The sequence below is a fragment of the Mustela putorius genome, unplaced genomic scaffold (assembly GCF_011764305.1).
Source record: "Mustela putorius furo isolate JIRA1106 unplaced genomic scaffold, ASM1176430v1.1 tig00000129_pilon_pilon_pilon, whole genome shotgun sequence".
Classification (NCBI taxonomy): Eukaryota; Metazoa; Chordata; class Mammalia; order Carnivora; family Mustelidae; genus Mustela; species Mustela putorius.
Genome location: NW_025421290.1, coordinates 48,507,395 through 48,535,025, shown reverse-complemented (window position 1 = coordinate 48,535,025; position 27,631 = coordinate 48,507,395). Strand labels below are relative to the sequence as shown.

The 27,631-nt window shown below is 61.3% G+C and overlaps 2 protein-coding genes across 8 annotated transcripts in view; one reads left to right on the top strand and one right to left on the bottom strand.

Annotated features, from left to right (window-relative positions):
* Positions 1-4,048: 4,048 nt before the first annotated feature.
* Positions 4,049-25,288, top strand: DEGS2 (delta 4-desaturase, sphingolipid 2). Its single transcript, XM_004754711.2, has 3 exons — positions 4,049-4,224; positions 20,354-21,096; positions 22,658-25,288. The coding sequence occupies exons 1-3, from the start codon at positions 4,143-4,145 to the stop codon at positions 22,802-22,804; spliced, it is 972 nt and encodes a 323-aa protein (XP_004754768.1). The 5' UTR covers positions 4,049-4,142; the 3' UTR covers positions 22,805-25,288.
* The window catches only part of EVL (Enah/Vasp-like), a 139,634-nt gene continuing 137,060 nt past the window's right edge, over positions 25,058-27,631 (bottom strand). For all 7 annotated transcript variants that reach the window (XM_045073640.1, XM_045073629.1, XM_045073637.1 and 4 more), the window contains 2 exons: positions 27,058-27,115; positions 25,058-25,545 (listed from right to left, as the gene is read on the bottom strand). In XM_045073640.1, the coding sequence (XP_044929575.1) occupies positions 25,508-25,545; positions 27,058-27,115 (96 nt within the window). In that variant the 3' untranslated portion in view covers positions 25,058-25,507. The remainder of the gene's footprint in view (positions 25,546-27,057; positions 27,116-27,631) is intronic.

Here is a 27,631-nt window from a genome sequence, read left to right as displayed (position 1 = left end):
CTGAGCGGGGCGTCCGCTTGAAATTCTCTCCCTCCCCCCTCCTCCAACCACCACCCCCTGTGTGGTCTTTCTTTTTCTCCAAAAAAAAAAAAAAAAAAAAGGAAAAGTATCTTCTTTTCTTTAGATAAATCCCACAAGTGGGAATACTAGATCATAGGGTAGCTCTATTTTTAACTTTTTGAGAAACCTCCATACTGTTTTCCACGGTGGCTGCACCAGTTCACGTGCTCGCCAGCAATGCAGGAGGGTTCCCTTCTGTCCACACCCTCGCCAAGACTTGTTACTTTCTGTCTCTTGGTCCTGCCGTCTGTGCCAGGTGCCAGGTGATCTCTCATGGTGGTTTTGATTTGCATTTCCTTGATGACACATCTTTTGGTGTCCTGTTGGCCACAAGCCTGTCTTCTTTGGGAAAATGTCTATTTAGGTCCTCTGCCTCTTCTTAAATATTAAGTTGTATAAATTCTTTATATATTTTGTCTACAAACCCCTTATCCGACATGTTACTTGCAAATATCTGCTTCCACTAACTAGGCTACCTTCTCGTTTTGCTGATGTTTTTCTCACTGGAGCAGAAGATTTTTTTGTTTGATGCAATCCCATTTGGTTTTTTTAAGCTTTTACTGCCCTTGCCTGGGGAGACTGCCCCCCCCCCATACTGTCAGTACTGCCAAGAGCTTCCTGCCTGTGTTTTCTTCTAAGCGAAGTTTTTTGCTTTTAAACAAGCCACTTACACCTACCCCTCTCTGGTTTATTTATTTATTGACTCAATGGCTTTGTGCATCTCCTGAAATGGAAATGTCATTCTCATTTCTAAGCCCAGTTCTGCTTTTCCCATAGCTCTGTTTCCCCAGGTGGGACATTCTTCTCTTTCTTGGGGTGGTTGCCCCCTGCCCGCACCCTCTCCCCCCCCCCCCCCCGGGGGGATGTGACTCCCTCCTGTGTGGGCTGACCGTGAGCTGTGAGTCCCGGGCTGTGAGCTTCCCTCGGGTTCAGAACAGGAGTGGGAGGGGCTGTACCGAATGCCTTCTGGCCTGTTCCTGGGAATGTGCAAACCTGGGGCAGGAGAGGGCTTCCTGCTGGGATGGCAAATACTACAGTTAAGACTTCTGGGTGTAGGTACCCCCTGCTCCTCCCAAGCAGTGGGAGACACGTAGGCTTACAGTCAGGGTCCCTTCTGGGAGTCAGTGAACCTAGCCCTCCCCAGGTGTGCTCATTGCCTCCGTCCCCCCCCAGCAGCTGCTGCTCCCAGGAGAAATGGGGGCAGGGAAGGTTCTGTGTGTCGGCGGGAACCACAGAGGACTGGCTATACAGACAGTGTATGATAAAGATTTTTGAACAAGCAACTTCATTTTTTTTTTTTTAAGGATTTTATTTATTTATTTGACAGAGAGAAATCACAAGTAGATGGAGAGGCAGGCAGAGAGAGAGAGAGGAGGAAGCAGGCTCCCTGCTGAGCAGAGAGCCCGATGCGGGACTCGATCCCAGGACCCTGAGATCATGACCTGAGCTGAAGGCAGCGGCTTAACCCACTGAGCCACCCAGGCGCCCCGAACTTCATTTTTTTAAGTTTTTTTTTTTAAAGGTTTTATTTTTATTTATTTGAGAGAGGCAATGAGAGAGAGCATGAGTGAGGAGAAGGTCAGAGAGAGAAGCAGACTCCCCGTGGAGCTGGGAGCCCGATGTGGGACTCGATCCCGGGACTCCGGGATCATGACCTGAGCCGAAGGCAGTTGTCCAACCAACTGAGCCACCCAGGCGTCCCTTTAAAAGTTTTTTTTAAAAAAATTTATTTATTTATTTGACACACAGAGAGAGATCACAAGCAGGCAGAGAGGCAGGCAGAGAGAGAGAGGGAAGCAGGCTCCCCGCTGAGTAGAGAGTCCGATGCGGGGCTGGATCCCAGAGTCCTGGGATCATGACCTGAGCCGAAGGCAGAGGCTTAACCCACTGAGCCACCCAGGCGCCCACAATGAACTTCATTTTAAAAATAAACTTTATGATCTGTAGAAATACTGGGAAGATAGCATTAAGAGTTCACATAGCTTCCACACCCAACATCCTTCATTTTAAGATCTTGTAATAGTATGGTGCATTTGTTGTAATTAGTGAATCACTATTGGTACATTGTAATTGACTGAAGCTCTAAGTTTTATTCAGATTCTCTAAGTTTTTACCTAATGCCCTTTTTCCAGGAACCCACCTTACAGACAAACATATCTTCTCTGTCATTGCTAGGACCAGGATGTGGCGGGGGAGGCAGTCACGGGTGCTGTGATCAAGGCCACCATCTTGAATTCCGTTTCTCTGGTTCAGGCCTGCCTCAGGGACTTGGGAATTTCTTGGTCAGGGCCCAGGATTGAGAGTCATGTATGTTGAACTCCTGTTCAACCCTCCTGTCTCTCTAGTACGTCTTTTGACATACTAGGCATTTGTCCCCTCTTTGGCCTTAGTTTCCTTATCTGTAAAATGGAGGCACTGGGCTAGTTTCATCTGGACAGGCTGAGTTCTGGGGTCAGTGTGTGAATGAAGTTTTCTGATCCCCATCCGGGGGTGGAGGGAGCTGGCAGGCGAGACGGGATTCCAGAGGGCAGAGCTGAGACAGATCTCACTGATGGCAATGTGGGGGCAGACATGCTGCCTCTGGGCTTTTCAAGTTGAAGATCAGGGGCCTCTCCCTGCTTTGCTGCCTTATTCTTGTGTGGTTAGGCAAGGCCCTCTTGAGCTCTGAGCCTTGGTTTACTCACCCGCGAAGCACCAGCTGGTGGGAGGGTCCCTTTGGCTGGGAATAGAACAGGTTGCCCTGGGGAGCAGTGAGTTCTGTTTTCGAGGCCCAGCAGGCTGGGCCAGGGGACCCCGTTGGGTGCTTCAAGGGCTGGTGGCAATGCTAGGCTCTGAGGGTCTTTCTGTTGGACTGGGAATCCAGCCTCCTGCCGGTCCATTTGCCTACACCTGAGCCACCACCTGATGGTCACACGCAGTTGCTCTCCTCTCCCGCTTGGGTGGGACAGCATCTGGCCTGGGGCTAAGGGAGGCCTGCCAAGTGTACCACAACCCTGGGCCACGGACTTCAGGAGGCTGGAGGAAAACTCACCCTTATTACCTCCCTGCCCAGACTGACTACCAGGCCAGTCTGCTACCCCGGCATCTCCCAGCACAGGCCAGGCTCTCCAGGGTCTAGAAAGGTGAACTGTTCATACTCTCCAAAGCTCTGGAGGGGTGAGAGGAATCCCTGAAAAGGTGAAAATGAGGAGCCCTGTGCCCCCACACCTGGACTCTTATTATTTAAAAAATGTCAGGGTTCTTCTAGGCTTCTGAGCCTTTGGCATCTGCTGTTCCCTCCTCCACCAGTGCCCTTCCCTTGTCTAGCTGCTGACTCCTACTCATCCTTCAGAGCCCAGTGCAAAAGACTCCGGGGCTGGATCCTGGCTACCCCTCCCTGTGTCAGGGCACGTCTCACACTGAGTCATAATAAGCCTTTTCCGTGTTCCCGTGTCCCTCGATTTTCCTGAAGGTAGGGGTGGGGCTGACTCACCTCCCTCAGGTTGCCACAGACCCATCATCTGCCCACTGCGTTGCGTGGGAGGGCCGGGTAGGGGACAGGCAGGGGAAGGCAGCATTGCCGCCGTCGTGAATCTCTCCCAGCACCTCCTGTTTACAGGCACTGTCACAGGCGTTTAATCTCTAGCCTCCTGGCCCCTGTCCCCACCCCAGGTGGGCGCTAACCCGACTCGTCCCCCCCGCAGGGGCAGCGGGCGCGCCCGTGCGTCTGGGCCGCGGGGAGAACCGGCGCTCCGACGACCGGCCGCGGGCGAGCCAGGCGGGGTGGGGAGCAACGAGCGCACCGGGCCGTCCCCGCACGACCTGGGGCCCGGGGACTCCCGCGGGCGGCGCGCTGAGAGTCCCACGTCCAGCCGACGCGACCGAGGCTGGGGAGCCGCCGCCACCCGCCCCAGATCTGGGCCGCGCCCCAGCCCCGCGGGCCCCGCCCCCTCGCTCCTCCCGGGGCGCACCTGGCCCCGCCCCGCGAGAGGCCCCGCCCCCGCCCCGAGCCGCACTCGGGTCCCCGCGGCGCGCGGCGGGGCAGACAGGTGCAGCGGGGCCGAGTGGTGCGACGCGCTGCGAGCTGCGCTCCCGGCCGCAGCATGGGCAACCGCGCGGGCCGCACCGACTTCGAGTGGGTCTACACCGACCAGCCGCACACGCAGCGCCGCAAAGAGATGCTCGGTGAGCGCGGCCCGGCCCCTGCCGCGGGTGGGGCAGACCCGCGGGGCCGTCGGGAGGCGCGGGCCAGTCCGAGCCCCGCGGTCCCTGTGGCGCCGGCCCCGATCTCCAGCGGGCACTCCTCGCCCCCGCTTCGGGGAGGGAGGGAGCGCCACTTCCCTCTCCGCCCACGGGTCCTCGGCCCGGGTCCCCGAGGGTCCCCCCGCCCGGGTTGGAACCTGCTGTCGCGTCTCGGGCCGCGTCCTGGAGTCCACGATCCGAGGACCCCAGCCCGGATCCGCGCGCCTGCGGAGCGCGCCTCAGCCGCCGTGTCCGCGTGGTGGGCCTCGAGCCGGTCGTGGGGCGGGATCCGGGCGGGGCAAGGGTCCGTTCCCGGGACCGTCCGTGCACGGGCTGCGCCGCCCTGCCCGCGAAGGTGGAGCCCGCTGAGCTCAGCCGGGTCCCGGGGTTCGGGCGCGGCGAACGCCTGGAAGGAAGCAAGCGCGCTACGAGAGAGACGACTTGAGAAAAAAAGAATATGCCCCCAAATGCCTTTTGTCTCCTCAAACGTGTATTTTACAGCTTAGTACGTGGTGGCCGTTCCTCTTGTCATTTAGTGTCCTCTAAAGTGGTTTTTGCCAACGCAGTTGTGGTCAGTCAAGCCAGGGGCTTCTTTTAGACTGGGGACGTACAGTGTCCTTGCTGGGGACCACGGGGAACCGGGCTCTCGACTTCGCGGGTTTTTTGTTTTTTTAAATATCATTTGGGAGAGGCAGAGGCAGACAGGGAGAAACAGACTCGCCACTGAGCAGGGAGTCTGATGTGGGGCTTGATCCAGGACCTCAGGGTCATCACCCCGGCTGAAGGCAGACGCCCAGCCATCTGAGCCACCCAGGGATCTCCTCCAGCCTGGTGTTCACTAGATGCCACCAAACCGTCCCCACAGTCCCCAGGGTGTGCAGCAGCCTGGACAGGCTACTCTCCCTCCCCAGAAATGGCGGGGCTGTGGCTTCCACACTCCCTCGCCTATACCTGAGGTTGGCAAAGCTTTTCATCAGATTTGACTAGGCGACATGTGCTATTTTATTATGTTTAATTTGCAGTTTGGGGATGATTGTTTCCAAAGTTAATTGGCCACTTAGATTTTTTTCTTTGTTCTCTTGGGTTGGTCTCTGACTTGTTGGTTAGAGCTCTCCGTACAGCAGGATTTAACTCTTTCCTTACATGTTGCATGTATTTTCTCCGTTTTGCCCTCACAGCACCTTAGCTTTTCATTCTTTTTTTTTTTTTAACTGCATTCAAATGGATTGGCTCCCCCTCTCCCCGCCTTTTAAGATTTTATTTATTTGAGGGAGAGAGAGCACAAGCAGGGCAAGGGGTAGAGGGAGACAGGGAGAAGCAGGCACCCCGCTGAGCAGGGAGTGCAATTGTGGGGCTCTGTCCCAGGACCCCTGGGATCATGACCTGAGCTGAAGGCAGCCCCTTAAGATTGGCTTTTTATCTTTATACAGTTTTCTCTTTGGTGTCCCGCCCCGCTCCAAGACCCATCCTGTTACTTCTAAGGCTTTCAGACCCCAGATACGCAGCATAGTTAGTGCGGGGCTGCTGTGGCTTACCCTGGCTGGTATCCCTGGGTGGGTGGGTGACTTCCGTGGTTTTCTGCTGGGAGGTGGACAGTCAGTCACCCGGCACTACTGTGGTCTGATCTGTGGAGCGCCCTCTCTACACCCGTGCACTCCTGGGGGTCTCGGGGATCACCCGGTCCTGCCCCTCCCGAGAGGGCAGGTGTGTTGGCCACACCCTGCTGCCAAGGCCGGGCTCCATTTCCTTCCCCTCCCCTGACTGTCCCCTGCGTCCTTAACAGCTCGCTGGGCACCTGGCCCCAGGTGGAGAAGGCTGGGAAACTTACCCTGGCTTGCAGAGCTACCTGGAGGAGGGGTCCAGACCCTCTGGGCTGCGGACTCAACTTATCTGAATCTGCAGAATGGGCACAGTCATCGTGTTTGGCAGAGAGGGTTTGACATTTAAAGGAGATTTAGGATGTTAAGAGGTGCCCAGTGTGCTACTCGGCACTCCCGGACATAGAGAAAAGGATCTCTGAAGAGAGAAACCATGGGCCCTGAAACCAAATGGGGGAAGCTTCTGGCCAGAGCGGCAGGGAAGCCTGGAGGACTTGGAGGAGAGGAGGTGATGCGGGCCAGGGAACGGACAGCACCAGGTCTCCAGGGCTGACCCTCCCGGGCACTGGTAGCTCATTCCCATTACCACTGGGGGCTGGGGATTCCTCCAGTTCCATCTGTTTTTGGACTCGTGAACTTGGCCTTCATGAGCCATTTACCTCCCTCACCAGCATTTGACAGCTCCTGCCCTGCCTAGGTGTCCGTCCGTCCGTCTGTCCTTCGTTCCTCTGCCCCACTGGCTCTGTTTGTTTCTTTTTTAAAAAAATACTTGTTTGACAGAGGGAGAGATCACAAGTAGGCAGAGAGGCAGTCAGAGAAGAGGAAGCAGGCTCTGTGCTGAGCAGAGAGCCCAATGAGGGACTTGATCCCAGGACTCCGGGATCATGACCCGAGCTGAAGGCAGAGGCTTTAACCCACTGAGCCACCCAGGCGCCCCGTGTTTGTTTGTTTCATTGAAGCGTGGTTGACATACGCCATTATGGATGTTTCCGGGCACAGTACAAAGTTAGTGCAGTTTCGTGGGCTCTAGGCTCCTTGCCGCACGGGACGTGCCCATCCCCCGCTCGCGCGGAACTGTTCATGTGGACTCCGATGCCCTCCGCCCTCCCTCTGTACCCCTCCGGCTCTGGCAAACACCAGTCTGGGTTGGTTTTGTCTTTGGAGTCTGGGTGTGGTTCGGTTTTGTCTTCAGAGGGCGTGTGTAAGTGGAATTGCGCGGTTTTTTTGTAGGTCTGACTTCCTCAGTGAGGGTCCCTCATGGTCCCTTCCTTCGGCTTGGGGAGAGCCGTGTCTTCCTCCGTTCATCTGTGGATGGACACTCCGGCTGCGGCCGGGGCTCGCCTCTCGTACACAAGGGGGCAACGAACGGAGTGGGGGGCTGTATGTTTTCAAATTTGTGTTTGTGTTTTCTGTGGTTGAATACCGAGCCCTGGAACTGCTGCACCGTGGTGGGGTAGTTTCTAGTTTAATTTTTTGAGGAAACTCCAACCTTTTCCAGAGTGGCTGCCTCCGTCTGCATTCCCACCGACAGCGCACGAGGGTTCCCCTCTCCCCACATCCTGGCCAACACCTGTTCTTACGTTGTGGGTTTTGGCCATTCCGAATGGTGTCAGGTGTGACTGCTGGTCATTTCCATCTGCATGTTCCTGAGGATAAGAAGTGCTGAGCATCTTTCCGTGTGTCTGTTGGTCATTTGTGTGTCTCTTCCATGGAAAAATGTCTATGCAAGTTTCTAATCAAATTTCTCTTGGTTTGCTGTTGAGGTGTAGTTCTTCCTGTGCTCTGGGTATCATCTCCTTATTGGGGACGCGATTTGTAGGTCTCTGTTCTCATTCCGGGGCCTGCCTTTTTGTGCTGATTGTCACTTTCACGGTGCAGAAGTGTTTACTTTGATGCAGTCTCCCTTTGTTTTGTTTTTTCGTGGATGCTGCCTTTATTTCCGGCGTGGAAGTCAAAGAAATCACTGCCAAGACTGATGTCAGGGAGCTTGTTGCCTAAAGTTTTTGGGTTTCCCGTCTTGCATGCAAGTCTCCGATCCATTTTGAGTTTATTTCGCGCGTGCTGTAAGAAGGCCGTCCGGGTGTGTCCGTGGTGCGTGTACTGTGCGGTTTCCCCAGCAGCACCTGCCAAGAGACTGTCTGCCCGTTGCGTGTTCCTGTCGCCTCCGTGGGTACATCCTCTTGACCACATGCATGTCTGTTCTGTTGCATTGATCTGCGTGTTTAGTTTTAATGCTAACTTAACTGTTTTGATCAGCTTTGTAGTATAGTCAGAAATTCAGGAGCACGATACCTCGGATGACTTCTTTGTTCTTAAGGTTGCTTTGGCTGTTCGTGGTCTTCTGCGGGTCCTAGCCGTTTTAGAATCTAGTTCAAGGTTCTTAATCTCTGTGGAGCAGTAGATTTCGGAGGGTCTAGAGCATGGCTGTGAGCTCATGCTGGCAGCTCAACACTCCTCACTCCTGAGCCTTGTGACCCTGGGCACGTCAGTCATCAGATGAGCAAACAGAGGCTTGGTTGAGTTAAAAGGGCTATACTCCTTTCAGAGTTGTGCACATTAAATGAGGTAGTGTTAAGTACTTAGCCTTGCACGCAGTGAATGTTGCAGTGTAGCTCGGATGATGATGACCACCTCTGCAGACAGGCCCGAGCTCTCCCCGAGGACTGGAGTACCTCCCACCTCTCATCTCCGGCTGCTTGCGCTGTGCCCAGCCTGGGAGAAATTCTGCGAGTAGCCTAGTAGCCGCTAGTACCTCTTTATGGAAGGGGCAGTGGGGTGGGGTGGGGATCAGAGAGGGGAAGGGGCTTGGTCGGGGCCACCTGCATGGGAGGCAGCCGGGGCCAGGCTGGTGTGCAGTGAACTTGCTTTAGGGCTCCAGCCCCCCCCCCCCACCGGGGCCTATTGTGGGAGGGAGTCAGAACCCAGGGGCACCCGCTCCGGGGGGTCGGGGGGACCCGCAGAACCAAAGTCCATCTCCAGACCCTGCCTTCATGGGGACAGGCTCCCCAGGGTACAGTGTCCTGAGTAAATGGAGGCCCTCGCCGCCCCTAAGAGCCACACCTCTCAGGCCACTGGCTGAGCCTCCCTGTACTTTGAAGGCAGGAACAGAGCCAGCAGGACTGGGATCCCAGGGCCGACCGGAGGCCAAGCCGGGCGGGAGGTGGAAAGAAGCAGGCTTTGAGTCGGTCTTTAAAAACAAATAGCTTTGTGATTTTTTTTTTCCCTCACGAAAACAGGGCGCAGGCTTAGTAAAACAAAACAAAACCAAACACACACAAATTCAAATAATCAAAGGAAAACAAAAGAGGAAACAAGGAAGTCAGACTCTTGGCAATTGTTGGGTTATTTGGGTAGGAAAGGCCCCTGCTGCGGCTGCTTTTTCAGGGCCGGGCGGGAAAATCCAGATCTGAACCGGGCTGAAGCCCTCAGGGGAATTCAGGACTGCTCCCCACCCTACCGTGGGGCTCCTTTCTCTCTCTGCCCTTGCCCCGGGGGGCATCTGGGCCACCTCCCCGTCCACCCAACTCTGAGATTCCAAGGAAGAGAGTGAGCTCGCTCCCTCCCCGGTGCCCCTGGAGCCTCCGACCTCTGGCTGGAGCTGTGAGTGGTGTGGCTGGGCAGGGGGCAGGGGGCTGTGATGGGCAAGCCCCCCAGTACCACACAGTCAGGGCTGTTCTGTGGGAGAGGAATGGCTCTCCAAGAAAAGGGAGGTGAGCTGTCACCCTAAGTGGTGTGGGCAGCGGGAGTGGCAGGCAGGGTACAGGGGCTCATAGCAGCGCAGGCCGTTGGTGGTCACTCGGGGCTGACACCTGCCTCCTCCTTGGCCTGGGGACATCCTCCCCTGAAATCGTCCAAGGACTTGGCTTCCCTTTCTGAAAAAACCACCTCTGCCCTGGCCTGTGGGGCAGCCCGACTCGGGCCTTTGCCCTTTCTCTTGACTTGTTCTCTGACTTCCGTGGAACGCACCCCATCTGCCCATTTCCCTTACGGTTTTTGCAAATGCTGTTCCCTCTGCTTGAATTCTTTTCCCCCTGTTCTTCAAGAACCAAACTCCTACATGTCCCTCAGGTCTCAGCCTAAATGTCCTTTACTCAGAAATACTGCACTACACTACACACACACACACACACACACACACACACACACACCTGGTATTATGATGCTACTCTCTGGGGGGAACCAAAAACTACACACACACAGACACACAGACACACAGACACACAGACACACAGACACACACACACACACACACACACGGTGTTATTACGCTGGTACTCTCTGGGGGGAACAAAAAGCTCCTGATTTGCAAATCGGCACTTGGCAGTTTCTGCACATACGTCTCTCGCGGCCGATTTCCAGCTGGCAGCGCGCAGTGCGGGCAGAGATTGGCAAAGGGAGGATTGCCATGTGGTGACCTGCACGGCTCCCCTCCTCCCGGCGCCTGCCCCCCTGTCTTCCCTCACCCCTGCAAGGTGCCTTCACCTCCGGCCCGGGCCTCTTCTGTACCTGCAGACGACTGTGGCCGACAGCTTTCATCCTCCCGGGTTGGAGGCTCCCCATGTCAGGGCAGGCGCAGCTCCACCACAGTTCCCTCGGCCTGGCCCCTTGGCCTGGCCTGCAGGGCTCCCCAGACAGGCCTGTGACAGGAGGTCCCCAGAGGCTGCCAGGAGGTCCCGGGTTCCCCCCTCCGGCACTGACTGCGACCTGGGACGTGCCACACTCTGGCTCTTGCCGTCCTGGGCTTCATCCCTGTCCTCCCGGGGAGCTGGGAGACAACCCAGCAGAACCCGCATTTCTAGGCGGGTTGGTGAGGCGAGGACTCTGGTTGATCTCACTGTCTGTCTTCCCCTGGGAACTTCATTCTCCCGCCCCAGCTCCTTTTCCACCCGAGCAGTCCTAGTCCTTGTTCCCGGCTGGGTAAGGGTTTGTGCGTGACTTCTTGTGGCCCTGTGCTTGGCACGGGTCATAAGCATCAGGCTCCCACTGAGCAGAGCACCTGACTGAGCCCCCCAGACGCCCTACCTCTTCTTTTTTCTGTCTGCTTTCCAGACCTTGACACTCCCTGTGGGGTAAGTCGCTTGCCCGGGGAGCCGGTCCGGGCACGGGCAGCCTCTTGTCCATCCTCTTCTGTCCCCGGCCCCTGAAGAGAGCTGCTGTCCCTGCCCCGTGATGCACGCACGGCGGCGGGCTCCGGGATCCCGGCCTCTGCACGGCCCTGCATGCTCCGTCCTTCCCGGGCCTACCTTCCCCTTGTTAACATGGACCAGCTTTGATGAGGCCCAGTTTACATAACCGTAAATCCCACACGCCAGACTTCAGTGAAGTTGCATAATCCAGTCGGGGAGTATTGTCCTCACCTGGCGGGTCCCTTGTGAACACGTGCCGTTGCCCCCCAGGTTCTCACACCGGTCCTTGGGCTCTGATGTCAGATGCGCGTGTGCTCACGTGTGTGTGTGCGTCCGTGTGTCCCTCTCCCGGGATGCGCCGTGAGAGCCGCACCCCACCCCCAGCAGCCGGGGAACCCCTCCCATCTCGCTGCCAGAGACTTTCAGCAAATGTTTGTCCCTGAACAAAAAGCAGATTTAGGGGCGCCTGGGTGGCTCAGTGGGTTAAGCCTCTGCCTTCAGCTCAGGTCATGATCTCAGGGTCCTGGGATCGAGCCCCGCATCAGGCTCTCTGCTTAGCGGGGAGCCTGCCCCCCCCCCCGTCTACTTGTGATCTTTGTCTGTCAAATAAATAAATAAAAGTCTTTAAAAAAAAAAATTAGTGAGAGGCAGGTGAGGGGGGCATGGTGGCTCCTGAAGGCACTTCGGGCCACTTTCCACACGTTCTGTGTACAACCAGGTCCCCAGGGTGCCTCCCGCACTGGTAGGTGTTGGGCTTGGCTCTTCCTGGCTCCAAAGGGGAGCCTGTGGGGAGGCCGCAGAGCTGGGGCCGGGCTGCAGGGAAGGCCTTTAGGAAGGAGGTTAAGAGAGCTTCAGGTGCCTTCTTGGGAGAGTTGCCAAGTTACTCAACAGCCGGTGGGGGAGGGAGGGACAGAGCTGGAGCCCCCGGCTGGGAAGCAGGTGGTCAGCAGTGAGCTGCTGGGTGCCATGGAATGTTCTAGACTTGGGAATACTTAGAAGATGAGTAGCAATGAGTAGCAATGACAGGGACCTCCCCTGTAGTCCTTGGACTGTCACACCATGGCACGTGGCCTCTTTGGGGCGGTGGTAGGAGTGTGTGGTCCAGTGGTGGCAGGCCTGGGCACAGGGGAGGGTCCAGAGTGTTGGCAGGAAGAAGGCCCTTGTGTTCCTGGGGCCCCTGCCAGAGTCCAGAGGTCAGCAGGGGGCAGGTGAGAGGCCTGCACTTGGGAGGAAGACCCTGGAGCCTGGGGACCTCCCTGGCTGCCTCTGGAGGGCAAGGGAAGGGCCCAGCAGCCTCCCCAGGCACTACCTGCTTCCACCTCCCCTCCCCCTGCGGGCTTTGTCAGGAGAAGTTGGGGGATGAGCCGGTATCTGTGGGGAGGCCTTTCCGGAGACTGGTGTGGGGGCCCTCGGGGTCCACCAGGCCCACCCTCCTGCCCTGCTCTCTGGGTCCTGTGAACAAGTCTGTTGTGTGTGGGGTCCTTGGGATGCGTAGAAGTCACCTAGAAGTCACTTTGCTGGTAGCAGGCTGCTTCTGGCCGGTCCGAGCCAGCACCTTCAAGAGGGAGAGTGCGAAGCAGGCCCAGAGAGGGACAGGGGCTGCCCAGGGACCCCCTGCTGTGGGGGTGAGCCAGGCTGCAGGCAGGTCTGACCTGGGACCCAGCATTTTCTCTGGCTGTTTTGTCCTGGCGACCACACCTCTCAGCCCCAGGACACAGGTTGCCTGCCGGCCCAGCATCCCTGCATAGCTGTTCCCCCCTTTCTGGGTGGGTGGGGGGCTGGGGGGGCTTTGGAAATGAGGCACGTAGTTTCACCTTGCTGTGGGAACCCCGTCTCCCTGTCTCCCCAGCGGGGAGGGCCCGCTCCCGGGCAGGGTGAATGTTTCAGGTTCCCTGCACCTGCTGGTGTCCCAGCCCTCGCCTGGGCCCCAGCGGGCATCCTGCTTGGGGGGGGGGGCCTGGAGCTGGGGCTCCCAAGGCCAAGTCTTGGCAGTATGGGCCTCACCCTGCTCTGTGGGACGCTTCCCCGAGCTTCCGTGGACCTCGGACCCTCCTTCCCGTGTCAGCCCAGCCAGTGCGACTTCTAACAACGGCTGCTGTTCCAGGCCAGGTGCCCAGTTGCCTTGGGCCACGCCAGGGCGGCCGCAGACATTTGCATGGTGCATGGGTCTGTTTGTCTCTGTTCCGGGTGGCCGTCTGTGCTTCCCCCCTGCGTAGCGAGCTCTCGAAGCCTGCCTGTCCCCGTGCATCCTGCTGTCTCTGAGCCGGGGGCCTGGGTGCGCCCGGCAGGCTGGCCAGGCGTGGGGGTCCAGCTCGGGGCCAGGGCTCCTCCATGGGGCTGTTGGGGGTGGGGTGGGGTATGTGCTTCTGTCCCCCCTCTTCGGGCGTCCCCGAGAGGGTGGAGCCCAGCGCTGTGCGGCCTCCGGGCTCTCCCCCTCTTGCTCTCCTTTTCTGGGCCCTGGAAGAGGCCCGGGCCGTCCCGCTTTTGTTGGTCCGGCACCCCTTGCCCGTTCCGTGACCCCTGCCCCAGCATCTCTGTCCTGGCTTCCTGACATCCCTTGTCCCCCAGCTGGACCTCCCGTCCTCCCCACGTCCGCACTCCCCCCTCTCCTGCCATCTCGCCCCAGGTTGTGCGGACGTGGCTCCTGTTGGCGCCCTCATGACCTTGCTAGGTCCCATGGGGCACCTGTCTTGTCTTCCTGCCCTTGACTGTCTCTGACCCCGGGAGAGACACCTGAAGCCCATGGCTGCAGTCACCCAGTCCTTCCGATGCCCCGTGACCTCCACCTCTGGTCTGAGTGGCCGGGGGTTCCCGAGCATCTCCTGTGGGACGTCCCCCCAGGTCCCCCCGCTCCCCAGGAAGCTCTGGGTGTGAGCAGTTGGGATTCACGGTTGCCCTTGTGTGAGGACTGACTTTCTGGCACGCAGGTCTGGAATAGCCCCACCCCTAAGACAGGGCCTCCCTGGGGTCCCCACGGAAGGCCCGGGGTGTTCAGTGGGAATGAAGTTTTAGAACACAGGTGGGCTTCCGTGGGGACGAGTCTGGAGCCGAGGACCCAGAAGGAATTCTTGAGTCGTCCTCGTGCACAATGGGGGTTTGTTCAAGCACGGGGCGGGGTCCGTGGACAGAAGGAGCTGCCGGCCGGGCTGTGAGGGCGGCGGGTGATACACTGTGGGGTTGGGAGAGGGAAAGAAAAGGTTTCAAAAGGTTTTTTTTTTTTTTTTAAGATTTTATTTATTTATTTGTCAGGGGGAGAGTGAGGGAGCACACACAAGCAGGCAGAGAGGCAGGCCGAGGCCGAGAGAGAGGCCGATTCCCTGCGGAGCAAGGAGCCTGCTGCCGGGCGGTCCCGGGACGCTGGGATCCCGGCCTGAGCCGAAGGCGGCGGCTTAACCCACGGAGCCACCTGGGCGTCCCTCAGAACTTTCAGATGCTAACGACGACCTGCGCTACCGGAGGCCTTGCCTTTGTCAGGGGAAGGTGGTTTTTCCCCTCCAGCAAGACATTAACATTAAGGTGGTCGGGAGAACGTGCCGCGCGTCCCGCCCGCAGTGGAGGGGACAGGGATGCCGGGCGTCCCGGGAGCCGGGCCGGTCCGGAGTCCGAGTCCGCCGCGCTCCCAGCTCCCCGGCGCGTAGGCACTTCTGGCCAAGGCCCCGGGGCTCTGCCTTCTCCTTGGCTGCGGGGCTCCTCCCTGCACTGCGGTCCGGGGCGCAGGTGCTTGGCCCCTTGTAGGGATCGCCCTGCGCGGCCTGGAGTCCTGTTTGGACGTCGGCCCCGTCTTTTCGGGGCTTCCAGCAGGATGGCTGGGCCCAGGGGCCCTTGTGGCCTGGGGTAGGTCAGAGCAAGCCGGGCCAGGTCAGCCCGGGAGTAGCACCCAGGCCCCGAGACAGAAGATGGGACATGGTTACTCTCGGCTCAGAAAACTGCATTTCGTAGCCGTGAGAAGGCTCGCAGGGCTCAGAGCCCCGTCCCCGCCGCGCCATTGCCCAGGTGGGCAGGCCGGATGTTGTCCCTGTCTGCGGTGTGGAGACAAGGCTGGGAGGCAGTGGCGGCGCCTGAGTCTTTGGGAAACTGTTAGGAAAAGGAGGAAGGGGCGCGAGGCTCCCTGACGCTGGGACCGCAGGGGTGTGCGCCCTAGCTCCCCACCCGCGGGGTTACTGTCTTTGTTGGACAGATGGGGCGTCTGGGGCCCATTGTCCAACGTCAGAGCCGCTTCTGGGGAGCACAGGAGTGGCCTGTGTGCTGGCTTCGGTGCCCGAGCTGGGGTCCCACTGCCTCAGAGCATGCCAGGCTGCCTTCCTGCCACAGGTGTGGCCTGCCCTGCCCTCCCGCCTCGGGCTTGGCCGCCTTCCAAGGGCATGCGTGGGAACCGGCCCGAGAGAGAAGCCCGCTGGCCTCCAGCTCCCTGGGCCTCCTAGGTGTGCCTCGGGAGGCCTCAAGGGCCAGGCTCCTGGCTGACCAGGGGGGAGGCTGGTGCCCGGAGTCCGCCCCTGGTGAGAGGGAGGCTGGTGGAGCCCGTGGCCTGTGGTCCTGCCCTGCCAGCCACCTGTGCACAGGTCGCGGGGCGCTCTGCGAGCGGTTTCCCTGGCCCTGGGCTGTGGGCGAGCGCGTTCCTGCTGGCTGAGGTGGCCAGCACGTCTCGTCACCCTGGCCTTCGGGAAGACATTCTTTCTCCCACTGTGATCTCAGGCTGCTGGATTCGCCCCTCCCGGGCCCCCAGCCCCAAGTCCGCCCCTGCCCCGAAGTGCCTCTCTGCCCAGGCATCCAGGCCTCCTATCTGAAGGGTCCCCCGCCCTCTCACGCCCTTTGGGAGGGGAGCAAGCTGTGGTGAGGCCTGCCCCTTGAGTCCCCTCCTGGCTCCCAGGCTGGGGTCCTTTTGTCTCTCATCCCCCTGGGCGGGACTGGCGGGCTGGGAGGGGCTGGGGTAGGGGGGCGGGCGGAGTGTGAGTCTCCCTGGCCCTGCGATGCTGGTGCCAGGACGGACCAGGGCTGGGGCCGGAGGAGTGGACCCTGTGACAGGCCCAGCTGCTGGAGTGCTCACTGTTAACTCCTGTCTGGTCTAGGTGCCCTCAGTCTCCCCGGGCCCCAGTGACAGGTAACCACAAGTTGGGGGGCATCAGAGAGCACACACATGCTCTCTAACAACTTGGGCGGCGAAAGCCTGATGTGGGTCTCATCAGGCTGAAGTCACGCGTCCTAGAGCAACGTCCCAGGGAGCTCCGGGGAGGAAGCCCTTTCCAGGCACCTGTGCTCCTGGGCTCACAGCCTCCCTCTTCCTCCACCTTCATGACCAGCAGGGGCAGTGGGGTCCTTTCCTGTCCCCGGGGGACCCCCTCTCCTGCCTGCGCTTGCCCTGGGAGGGAGGGCCCTGGGATGACCTTGGGCCACCTGTACGGTCGAGGTCACCCTCCTGTTGCAAGGTCAGTGGCTGTCGTTGGATGCCCAGTGTGACCGTGTTCTCATGTCGGGGTCTGGAACCTCCTCAGCTTCTGGGACTAGGACACGGATATCTTTGGGGCCACGACTGACCTCCCTCTCCCCCACATTGCCAGTGGTCTCTGTCTCCAGCTTGTGAATGGGGTCTCCTGGCTTAAGGTGGCACTGGCCACCCCGAGTCTTCCTCTGCCTGCAGGGCGCCAAGCAGCCCTAGAGTCCTTGACCTTCACAGCAGCCAGGTCTCTCCCACGGCGCAGGCAGGAGGCCAGAGGCTGTGAGCCCAGTGTGGGCGGCACCCCCGGGCATGGTAAGCTATTCATCAGCCCAGCGGTCTGTCCCCTCTCAGTCCCCGTGCCCTGGCGGTCACCCTGCAGCCAGGCCACCATTCGTGCCTGCCTGGGCTGGCTAGCCCAGCCCTACCGGGCCTGATCCATTGGCCCTTCCTGTGGCCCTGCCTGTGGCCCTGCCTGTGACCCTGCCTGTGACCCTGCCTGTGACCCTGCCTTTGACCCCGCCCGTGACCCAGCGGGCAGTGCCTGCACAGTCCTGCCACTGAGCTCACCCGCCCTGAGCGGCCAGTTTCTCAAGTTTTTCCAAACTGCAGCAAAATACACAGAACCGGCAGTTTGCTGTGGGAACCCACCGCACTGGTGTGTCTGATTCCGTGGTACTCACGGCGACGTGCGCCGTGGCTGTTTCCACATCCTGCCTTACGGAGTCGCGCAGACCCATTCCGGCCCCCCGTTCCGCCTTCCCCCTCCACCCCCTCCTGGCCCCTGCTGACCCCTTCCTAGGAACTGCCTGTTGTCCCCCTCACTCATCCTGGCCCTACAGTTCGTGGCCCCAGTGGCTGGCGGCTTTCACTCGGCCTCATGCGTTCAAGGCTCATTCACGTGCAGCCTGGGTCAGCACTTTTTCTTTCTTCTTTTAAAGATTTTATTTATTTGACAGAGATCACAAGTTTGCAGACAGGCAGGCAGAGAGAGGGGGAAGCAGGCTCCCTGCTGAGCAGAGAGCCCGACGCAGGGCTCGATCCCAGGACCCTGAGATCATGACCTGAAGCGAAGGCAGAGGAGCCACCCAGGGGCCCCTCTTTCTCCTTCTTCTTCTTCTTCTTTTTTTTTTTTTTTAAAGATTTTATTTATTCATTTGAGACTGAAAGATACAGAGCATGGGCAGGGGGAGAGGCAGAGGGAGAGAAGAAGCAGGCTTCCCGCCGAGTGGGAGCCCGATGCGGGACCGATCCTGGTGGGATCGTGACCTGAGCCGAAGGCCAAGGCTTAACGACTGAGCCCCCCCCAGGAGCCCCTCTTTGGGTTTTCATTTCCTCCGTGAAATGGTGGGAATGGGGGGCCCTGGGTAGCTCACTCGCGTAAGTGTCTGCCTTCAGCTCAGCTCGTGATCTGGGGGTCCTGGGATTGAGCCCGCGTGGGCTCCCTGCTCAGCAGGGGGTCTGCTTCTCCCGCTCCCTCTGCTGCTCCCCCTGCTTGTGCGCTTGCTCGCTCTTTCTCTGTTAAATGAATAAACAAAATCTTAAAAAAAAAAAAAGTCTTTGGGTCTGTGTAGAGGTGAGCTTGCTGGGCCATACGGCAATCCTACATTCCGGTTTTCCAGTAGCTGCCAGCTGGTTTTCCCCTCCAGCAGCCCCGGAACGCGGCCTCCGGGCGCTCCCCATCCTTGCGGCCACTTGCCCTTGTCTGGTTTTGACTCTGGCCCTTCTGGGGGGCTGGTCGCGGCGGGGCCTCCTGTGGTTTTAGTTTGCGTTTCCCGTGACTGCCCACGTGGAGCGGCTCTCTGGGCTCCTGGGCTGGTGTCTGGAGCGGCGCCGGTGCGGGTCCTTCGCCCGCTGCTGGGTGGTTCGTCTTCGCCCCTGAGTTGTAGGAAATCTTTGTGCGCCGGAAACGCGCACCCACAGCGAGGATTTGAACACTGCCCTCTCCCAGCCGCCTGGGACACCGGGTCCTGTGCTGCTGTTGGGGCTGAGGTTTGTCACCCGTCCCTGGGCTGGCTTGCGATTTCTGAAGTCCTGCGACTGCGTCTACACTTGCTGTGACCATCCAGGCGGGGTCCAGGCGGGTCTGTGGCCCAGCCTCAGGGAGGAGCTCCCGGGATCAAAGGGGCCCGTGGCCTCCTGCTGCTGGGAGGCCCTGGGGTGGGGGTGGGGGCTGGCACTGTCCCCAGCTGGAGGCAACCTCTGTGTGCAGGGGGAGGGCCGCGGCAGGGGGAGCTGCGGGGGTGGGGCAGGGCTCTGGCTCTGTTCACGGTGGGGTTCACAGCCCACCTCGGCCCCTCGAGGGCTGTCCTCAGGACCGTGGAAATCCCTGCTCCCGTGTCGGAGCCCGCACCGCGGTTTGTGTGACCAGGCGGAGGCTTGGGGGTGGCGCTGGGAGAGGGGCTGCCTGCGGCCTTCTGTTGGCTTCTGGGCAGAGGGGGACCCCAGCTCCCCGCAGCATCTCCAGCAGATGCTGGCTGTTTGCTTACTGTGGGGACAGACACCCTGTGAAGCACATCACGCCCCTGCCATCACCCACCAGGACACCGAGGCCCAGAGAGGGTGGGAATGGAGCCCGGGGCACACAGCAAGATCGAGGGACCCCAAGAGGGACTTGTGGGGAGGCGGCTCAGGCAGGAGGATTCTGAGCCAGAGTCTCCCTTCTGACTGGAGCAGACTCCCTTTGCTCCCATCGTGTGTTTCTGCTCGCATACTTCCAGGGACAGGCAGCTCATTACATCTGAAGCAGCCTGTTGCACTGCTGGATGGCTCTCAGAAAGGCCTGTGGGCTGGGAGGAGGGAGGAGGGGCCTGGCTCTGGGGACTTTCTGCTGAGCGGACCTGTCACATCCTTCCCTTCCAGGCACAAAGGGGAAGTAACTCCTTGGGTCAGTGGGAGGACAGGGCTGGGCAGGATTTGTCCTGGGCCTGGCTGGTTCCGGGGCCTGTCCGTGGACCAGCCCGGGGAAGGGAGCCCGAGGCTGGGAGCCCGAGGCTGCCCAGCTGCTCTGTGGGCAGGAGGTATGAAGACACTGGAGACCAGCACTGGCTTTCCCGAGGGTGCCCAGGATACGCCCTGCTGACCTGGGTCTCAGTTTCCATATCCATGCATCAGAGCGATGCTCTGTGTCCCAGGGCCTGGGAACCAGAGCACCGAGCAGACCTGGGTCTGTCACCCTGAGCGTGGGATGACCCCTTGGCCCTGTGCATCCCCACCCCTGGACACAGCACCAGACTCCGTACCCCCTCCCACGGGAAGTTTGTCTTGCCCCAGGGGCACCCCCAGTCAGGGCCTGGCTGCTTTCCGGCCAGAAGGCCCTCCCCTGCTCCGCCCACCCCCACCATCATTGTCGTTCTCTTTCCTGTAGAACAAACTACAGAAAAGTACAAAAGATTCTGTAATGAGCACCCCCCACCCCAAAATAAATGAATTCAACATTTTATCATGTTTCCTTAGATCTTGTTTAAGAACTGAAACACCGCAGCCAGAGCCAGAGCCCTCCATGTCCCTGCCCCTGGCCAGCCCTGTGCCTTCCAAGGTTCTGGCGCATGGGGCAGCCCCACGCACCCTGGCCCTCGGGCCGGAAGCCCCTGGCACCGCAGCGCACTGGCCTGCAGCTCTCGGCCGCTGCTTGGATTTGGGGCATCATGGTGCTGTGACTTGTGACAGCTGCTCGCTCTTCAGGCCGGTGGCAAAGATACCTTCCCTGCTCTGGGAAGTCTCCCCCGAGCCCCCAGTTGGTGGGGAGGCTGGTGTGCCTGGCTCTGCGGCTCCGGGGATCCCCGGATGTCTGCAGGCCCGGGTTTGGAGGGTCCCCCGTGTCCCTGCGGGGGGCTCAGTGGATGATGGGGGGAGGGAGAGGCCCAGGAGGCCAGCTCGCGGCCCTCACCGTGACCTCTCCTCTGTTCTCCCCGCAGCCAAGTACCCGGCCATCAAGGCCCTGATGCGGCCGGACCCCCGCCTCAAGTGGACGGTGCTGGGGCTGGTGCTGGTGCAGCTGCTGGCCTGCCGCCTGGTGCGGGGCCTGGCGTGGCGCTGGCTGTTCTTCTGGGCCTACGCCTTCGGCGGCTGCGTGAACCACTCGCTGACGCTGGCCATCCACGACCTGTCGCACAACGCGGCCTTCGGCTCGGGCCGCGCGGCGCACAACCGCTGGCTCGCCGTCTTCGCCAACCTGCCCGTGGGCGTGCCCTACGCCGCGTCCTTCAAGAAGTACCACGTGGACCACCACCGCTACCTGGGCGGCGACGGGCTGGACGTGGACGTGCCCACGCGCCTGGAGGGCTGGCTCTTCTGCACGCCGGCGCGCAAGCTGCTGTGGCTGGCGCTGCAGCCCTTCTTCTACTCGCTGCGGCCGCTGTGCGTGCACCCCAAGGCCGTGACCCGCATGGAGGTGCTCAACGCCCTGGTGCAGCTGGCTGCCGACGCCGCCCTCTTCGCCCTGTGGGGGCTCAAGCCCGTGGTCTACCTGCTGGCCAGCTCCCTGCTGGGGCTCGGCCTGCACCCCATCTCCGGCCACTTCGTGGCCGAGCACTACATGTTCCTCAAGGGCCACGAGACCTACTCCTACTACGGGCCGCTCAACTGCATCACCTTCAACGTGGGCTACCACGTGGAGCACCACGACTTCCCCAGCATCCCGGGCTGCAACCTGCCCCTGGTGCGTGGCACACGGCGGGGGGGCCGCAGGGGGCGCTGCCGGGCACGCTCGGGCTGCGGATCGCTGTCTGGCTGCACTCTCGGTTGTGGTTCCTGGGGCGACGCGAGAGGCCCCCAGGATAGGTGGGGTCTGGCTGTAGAATGGGGGGGCTTCTGGGAGGGCAGGGGCTCGTGCGGGAATGAAAACCTGTTTGAACGCAGGCTGGACGCCGTCGGCCAGCCCCTTGTCCTCTCTGCGCGTCCGCTGCCCGCCCCTTCCGGCAGGGTGGCCTGGCTGTACCGCATTCCGGGCTCCCACCTCCCCTGTCCCTGCTCATTTCTGGTCCCTGCCCTGTGACCGTGCAGGGCCCCTTCGTGGCATGAGAGAGGACAGGGTGGGCCTGGCACTCCATGGACCCCAGGACTGGGCCTGAGCTGGAGCCCCCCCCAGGTTTGGGGAGTTTCTGGAGGAGAGAGAGGGAGGAAGAGGAGGAGGAGCCGCGGGGCTGGTGGGTTAGAAAGAGCAGGGGTGACCCGAGACCCGGGGTGGCTGGAGGCTCCGGTGGGGAGGGTGTCAGAGCGTTGGAGTCTGTGCGTGCTTGCCCAGTGTGCACGTGTTCCACGGGCGTGAGTGTTGTCCGGGTGTGCACGCGTGTGTGCAGGTGCTGGTATGTGTGTCTGAGTGTGCCGCAGTGGCAGGCACACGTGTGTGTGTGTGTGTGTGTGTGTGTGTGTGGTGTGCGAGCACCTGTCCGGGCTATGTGGCTCAGGAGTCCGACCTGGCTGTGCGGCCCTTCTGCCCTCCTCGCGTCCCCTGCATCTCCTGCCGAAGCTGCCGTGGTCCTGCTCTGTGCGGGGCGCTGCCTCAGCCTCCCCCCAGGCCCGTGCAGCGGGCGTCCTTGTTGCTGTTGTGCACATTTCACAGTCAAGGCAGAGGCTCAGGCCTGGACGGCCCTGCCTCGGGAAGTAGCAGAGCCGGAATCTGGACCCCAGGTGGTCACGGATGCTGTGAGCCTTTCCAAAGTTAGGGTTCCCTGCTTGTGCTTCAAGTAGGTCGTCTGGTCTCCCGCTCCCTGATCTTCTCCTCTAAAGCAGGCCGTGAGCCCTGGGTGCGTTCCCCCCCGGGGGAGTGAAGAGTGGTGGGGGTGCCCGTGCAGGCACTGAGGCTGGGAGTGCTTCCTGGAGGAGGCGGGCTGAGGGTGGGGGCAGAGGGGGCAGGAGCGGGGGTGGGGGGGACGCTGGGCGGAGGCGTGTGGCCAGGACTGTGGCTCAGCAGAATTCAAGCCAGGCTGGGCTGCTTGGGGGCACGGAAGCCGGGCCCACCTGGAGCTCCTGGATCAAAAACTCGGCACGGGCTGCGGAGAGGAGGGCTGGGGCTCAGAGTCTGCTGTGTCCCAGGCCGGCGGCACCTGCGTCGGGCAGCACTGAGCTGCCTGGCTCTGCTGGACATGGGTCCCCTGGGAGGCCTCCCTGTGTGTGTGTGTGTGTGTGCGTGCATGCGTGCAGCTTGTGTGTTCACGTGCGTGTGTGCGGCCGGGAGGCGTGCCCGGCCCCCGTCTCTGACCCCGCTCGCCCTCCTGCAGGTGCGGAAGATCGCCCCCGAGTACTACGACCACCTGCCGCAGCACCACTCGTGGGTGAAGGTGCTCTGGGATTTTGTGTTCGAGGACTCCCTGGGGCCCTACGCCCGGGTGAAGCGGGTGTGCAAGCTGGCTGAGGACCGTCTGTGAGACCTGCTGGCGGCCACCGCCCCGCACCCTCGCTCCCCTGCCGAGGACCTGACTCTCATTGCCCTCCCCCCGCCAAGCTTGGCGCCCAAAACTGGTTTGGCTGCATTTGGTTCCCACGCCCTGGCTGTGCTCTGTGTCCCAGAGCCCGAGACCACGTCTGGCCACAGCGGGCACAGACTGCAGCCTGGGGAGCTCCCCACCCCCGGCCAGGCCCACCCCGGGCCTCAGGGAGAGCGGCCCGGCCCTGCCCTGGGTGCTCCGGGCCGTGGTCTCTCTGGGGCCGCTTTCTCGGGGGTTTCCGGGCCCCACATTGATTCAGTGTTGGTTTCCACACCCGCACATGTGCGTCCCAGCAGCGGGCAAGGGCCCAGCCTGGCCTCAGAAGGGACCGGCCCAGCCCAGCCCAGCAGGCCGCCTTCCCCACCAGCCCCGGTTACAGTCCCTCTGTTCCCCCCACTCTGTGTGCTTAGGCAACATCCCTGGTGGGGGTGGGGCTGGTCCCTTGCCGGTTGGCCCCTGCACGCCCTGGGGTGTCCCGTCGTCCTCTGTGTCTTCGTAGACTGTAAAGTGCCGGGTCCCAAGTCCCGGGGGCTCTGAAGCCCTCCGTGTGCAGCGTTCCCTGCTCTCCAGCCTGAGGGCTAAGGCCGCTGCCACCTCTCAGCCATGCCCCTGCCCCACTCCACCAAGGCCTTCGAGGCCTTGGCCTGAGGGGAGCCCTCTCTGAGCCCCCGAGGGGGGTCTCTCCCTGACCAGCTTCCCCAGAAGAGCTGGTTAGGAGCGGGTGCCGCAGGCTGGACGGAGGGTGGCCGCGTGGCCGGACGGACGGGACCGGCAGAGGGAGCTGCAGCTCGGGGCGGTGGGCTGATGTCCTTGGTAATGACCCTGTCCTGACTGGTGGGGGCATGGCTGAAACCTGGGGGGCTGTGAGGGGTAGTGTGGGGTAGGGTGGGGTCCTGATCTCCTAGAGGCTGGCAGGCAGGCAGCAGGAGGGGTGCCTGGGGCCCCTGGACAGGCGTGGCCCCTGAGGCTGGGGGGCAGAGGACCACCCCCTGGGCGGGTGCGTTGGGGCTGAGCTAGCTGACCCAGGAGAGGGCGGGCAGGAGGAAGGCGAGTTGCTGCTGCCCCGAGGCCGGGGGCTGGGGATGCACACATCCATGCCCACCCCATCCCCCAGACGTTGAGATGGCCCTGGGAAGAGGCGCCGGCCTCAGGGCCTGCTGTGTGAGGCACCTGCAGCGTGGCTGGAGTGCTTAGCCTGGGTGGACCGGTGGTCTCTCCCCATGCAAACAGGTCGGCCTGAGTCGGGGGACCCAGGAGCACAGCTCCTCCGGCCTGGGGGCTCCCTTGGGGCTGCCGGCATACCCACTTGCAGGGCTGTGCTGGGGAGGAGGCTCCCCGGGGAGCTGGGTGAGCTCAGTCATGACCTGCCAGCTCCCCCAACCCTCGCCCCTAGAGGTCAGGATTCCTGGGCTTTGGCCAGGAATCTGATGGCCTGGGTTAGAGTCTCTGCTGGACCGGATGGGGGTGGGGCAGCCACTGAGAGAGGAGGCCCAGCCGCTCACCCCCGCAGGCAGAGCCATCCTACTTCGGTCTTCCAGATTGTTTGGAGACTCCATCCGTTGGGGTGTCCAGAAAACAGCAGTCCCGCCATCAGACGGGGGTCCCCAGCCTCATCCCCCTCTCCCTGAGGAGCCCCCCCACCCTGCCGCCCCAGGACAGCTGGGCACACTGCTGTGTCCCTGGGGGCCAGGAGATGGTACCTGCAGGCCTGCCCCCTGGCTGGGCCCCTCTTCCTCCTCATCCCGGGGCAGATGCTCTTGGCTTCCAAAGGGGTGCACACTGAGAAGTGCTGGGCTGTGCATTCGGTGGGAGCTGGGGGCATAGGGCAGGGCCTTGGTCCTTTTTGGACGACGCAGCCTGTTACTTCCTGCGGGTTTGCTAAGCCCAGGCCGCGGCTGCCGCACCGTGCTCAGAGTGGAGCCGGCGCTTCCCCGCTGCACGTGTGGGCCGTACTCAGGCCCATCTGGGGAGCGGGGGCGGGGGGGGCGGCGGCCGTGGCCAGGAGCCCTGGCCGGAAGCCGAGCGGCCCCCACTCTTGCTCCCCTCTTCCCCCGTCTGCTTCCAGCCCAGCTGCCCACCACGGTGGCCGCTTCGTTCTTGCGGGCCACGATGTTGGTGGGCCGTTACCCAGAGGGGTATCCTCGGCATGGAGTGGCCCAGAGCTGGCGCGACAGACTGAGCCGGAGCCGGGGGTGTGGACAGAAAGCGTTTATTACCACGTGGATACAGACACCGCGGTGCGTGGACAGACTTGACCACCACGACGCTGGGGACCGCTTGCCCCTGCCAGCCAAGCTGCTAAGAGCATCACCTAGGAGAAAACTCGGAAACCGTCTAATGAAGCGCGTGATTTGGGGAGTCCTCTATAAACCGAAAGAAATGTACACTTAAATAGGCAAATATAAAATACAAAAAAGGCGAGTAGACCTGGTGTTCTGTGTCAGGTAGAACCTAAAAAAATCCAGAAATTGAACTTGTTTCCTCATTTTAATATTTTATCACAGGTTAAGACGTTTGAATGGAGCACGTCCCGGCTTCAGTGCGTGCGCGTGTGCTGCAGGCCTGGGGCCGGCCGGGCTCCTCGCTGTCCCCCGCCGGCAGTGGGCCTGTGGTCTTGGGCGGTGGCGGCAGGGGCCGGGGGCCCTAGGAGGTGCTGATCCCGCTCAGCTCCTGCCGGATGGCTGGAGGACAGGACAGGGCGGCTCAGGGCGGTGGGGACAAGGCCTGCCTGCTGTTTGCGCGCTCAGTCCTCTGAGAGCCTGAGCTGGGCTCCCAGAGGTCACGAGACAGAGCCTTAAAGCCTCTGGCCTTTCTCCCCAGCTTCCTCCTGTCCCCACCCCTCATGGCTGTCCCCCAGATTGGGGCCTGGAGCTGAAATAGCAGAGTGCTGGGTGCTTCGCTGCCAGAAGGGCTTCCGAGAAGCACCACATTGCTTGCGTTTTCCCACAGGCCCATCGGCCACAGGCAGGACCCACCCCGAGGTCACTTGTGCCTGGGGCTGAGCCCCTTCTGCCTCCCGCAGACCCGGGCACGGGCCGGGGGCCGCGTCCCCACTGGCTCCCAGTCTCCATCCCTGCACACAGGCTGGCGGTGTCACGGTGCGGACCGGCTCTGCCCTGGGGCCGGCTGGCCGGCCCTTCCCGGGTGGGGCCCCCAGCAATAAAGCGGAGTTAATGGTTGGCCTGTGTCTCGGCTCTGGCTCCGGGCCTGGCCTTGCTCTTCATTCATTAACTCCCTTATCTGCCTGGCCCAGGCCCGTGGGGGGCGTGGACGGACAAACAGGAATCCAGGGCGCTCTGCTGGGACAAGGACGGGGCGTGGCCCGGGCCTAGCTCTGGGCCAGGGTTCCGGGCTGCCTGCCCCATAGTGGGCCCCCACCCTGGCGGGCCGCCTCTGTCTTCACAGCACCCACCCTTTTTAGTTCGTGGAGCCCTCTCTGGCCCACGTACCCCGCTGTTGCTACGGGGCCAGGCCCAGCCTCTGGTGGCGAAGGGAGGCGGGGTGGGCCGGTCTGCGACTCCTAAATGCCTCCTTTTCCTCTGGCTCCAGACCTGAGCCAGCTGTATCAAAGGCTCCGGCAGGAACCGGAAGAACGAATGTGATCAGGGCCCTGACCCCTGCAGCCTGAGGCTCTTGGTTCGGGATAGCACATGCCTGGCCCCCAGCACGGGGCCCAGCCAGCTGGAGACTGCATCAGACCCACAGCCAGTGCTGTCGCTTCTTGGTCCCGCAACAACACCCCCCGCCCCCCGAGGGGAGGCAGCTGCCGCCTTAGCCCAAACCCGGTGATCAAAGGCAGCAGTCTGAGTGCACAGACAGGGAGACAGACAAGGGACATGACTGTTCAGGTGGCTTCCACAGTCTCGCGCTGGAAAGCATTTTGGGACCCCTCTCCCCTTGCACACATTCACACGTTTACCCCAGGCAGGAAGCTGGGTGAGCGCAGAACTAAATGCCACCCTGCCAGGGAGATGCGTATCTTAGACAAGTCACTTAGCTGAGCCTCAGTTTGCTGGACCGGAGAATGGGGTGATGTGGGGGTCAGGGGAATGGGACTGTGAGCATGGAACAGCCGGCCTCGGGCCCAGGATGCTCTCTCTGGCTGGGCCACACCACAGCTCTGCTGCTTTATATCCCTGGGGGACAGGCTGTCCTGCTGCTCCCCGGGGACCCAGGGCAGACCTGCCACTCACCATCGATGATTTCCTCCTTCACTTTGTGGAGCTCTCGGACCACCTCCTCGAGGATCTCCTGAAGGGAGCAGAGTGGGGGAAGCTTTGCCAGGGGCCGTGTGTCCCCATAGGGCAAGGCTGGAGATAATTTTTTTTTCTTTTTTTCTAAGATTTTATTTATTTGACAGACAGCATCACAAGCAGCAGAGAGGCAGGCAGAGAGAGAGGAGGAAGCAGGCTCCCCACTGAGCAGAGAGCCCGATGCGGGGCTCAATCCCAGGACCCTGGGATCATGACCTGAACCGAAGGCAGAGGCTTAACCCACTGAGCCACCCAGGTGCCCCATGGGTTGGAGAGAATTTAAATGGGACCCCCCCCTCCAGTCCTGCAGAAACCAGGGGTGGTCCCAGGGGTGGGGGGAGCCCTAGAGCAGGCTGGAGTGTCCAGGACAAGGGTGCTTTTCTGGTGATGACGGGGTTGCGGGCCCAGCGCTGCGTGTGGGTGCCCCCTTCCTCTGCTGGCGCCCTGACAGACTTCCTGCTGCTCTGTGGAGCCTGCCTCACTGCGTGGACCCCAGGGGGTCCAAGCCACTGGC

Coding starts and splice junctions, on each gene's coding strand:
- DEGS2 (XM_004754711.2), top strand. CDS start 4,143: ATGGGCAACCGCGCGGGCCGCACCGACTTCGAGTGGGTCTACACCGAC. Junction 4,225..20,353: donor GCGCCGCAAAGAGATGCTCG/GTGAGCGCGGCC, acceptor TTCTCCCCGCAG/CCAAGTACCCGGCCATCAAG. Junction 21,097..22,657: donor CGGGCTGCAACCTGCCCCTG/GTGCGTGGCACA, acceptor GCCCTCCTGCAG/GTGCGGAAGATCGCCCCCGA.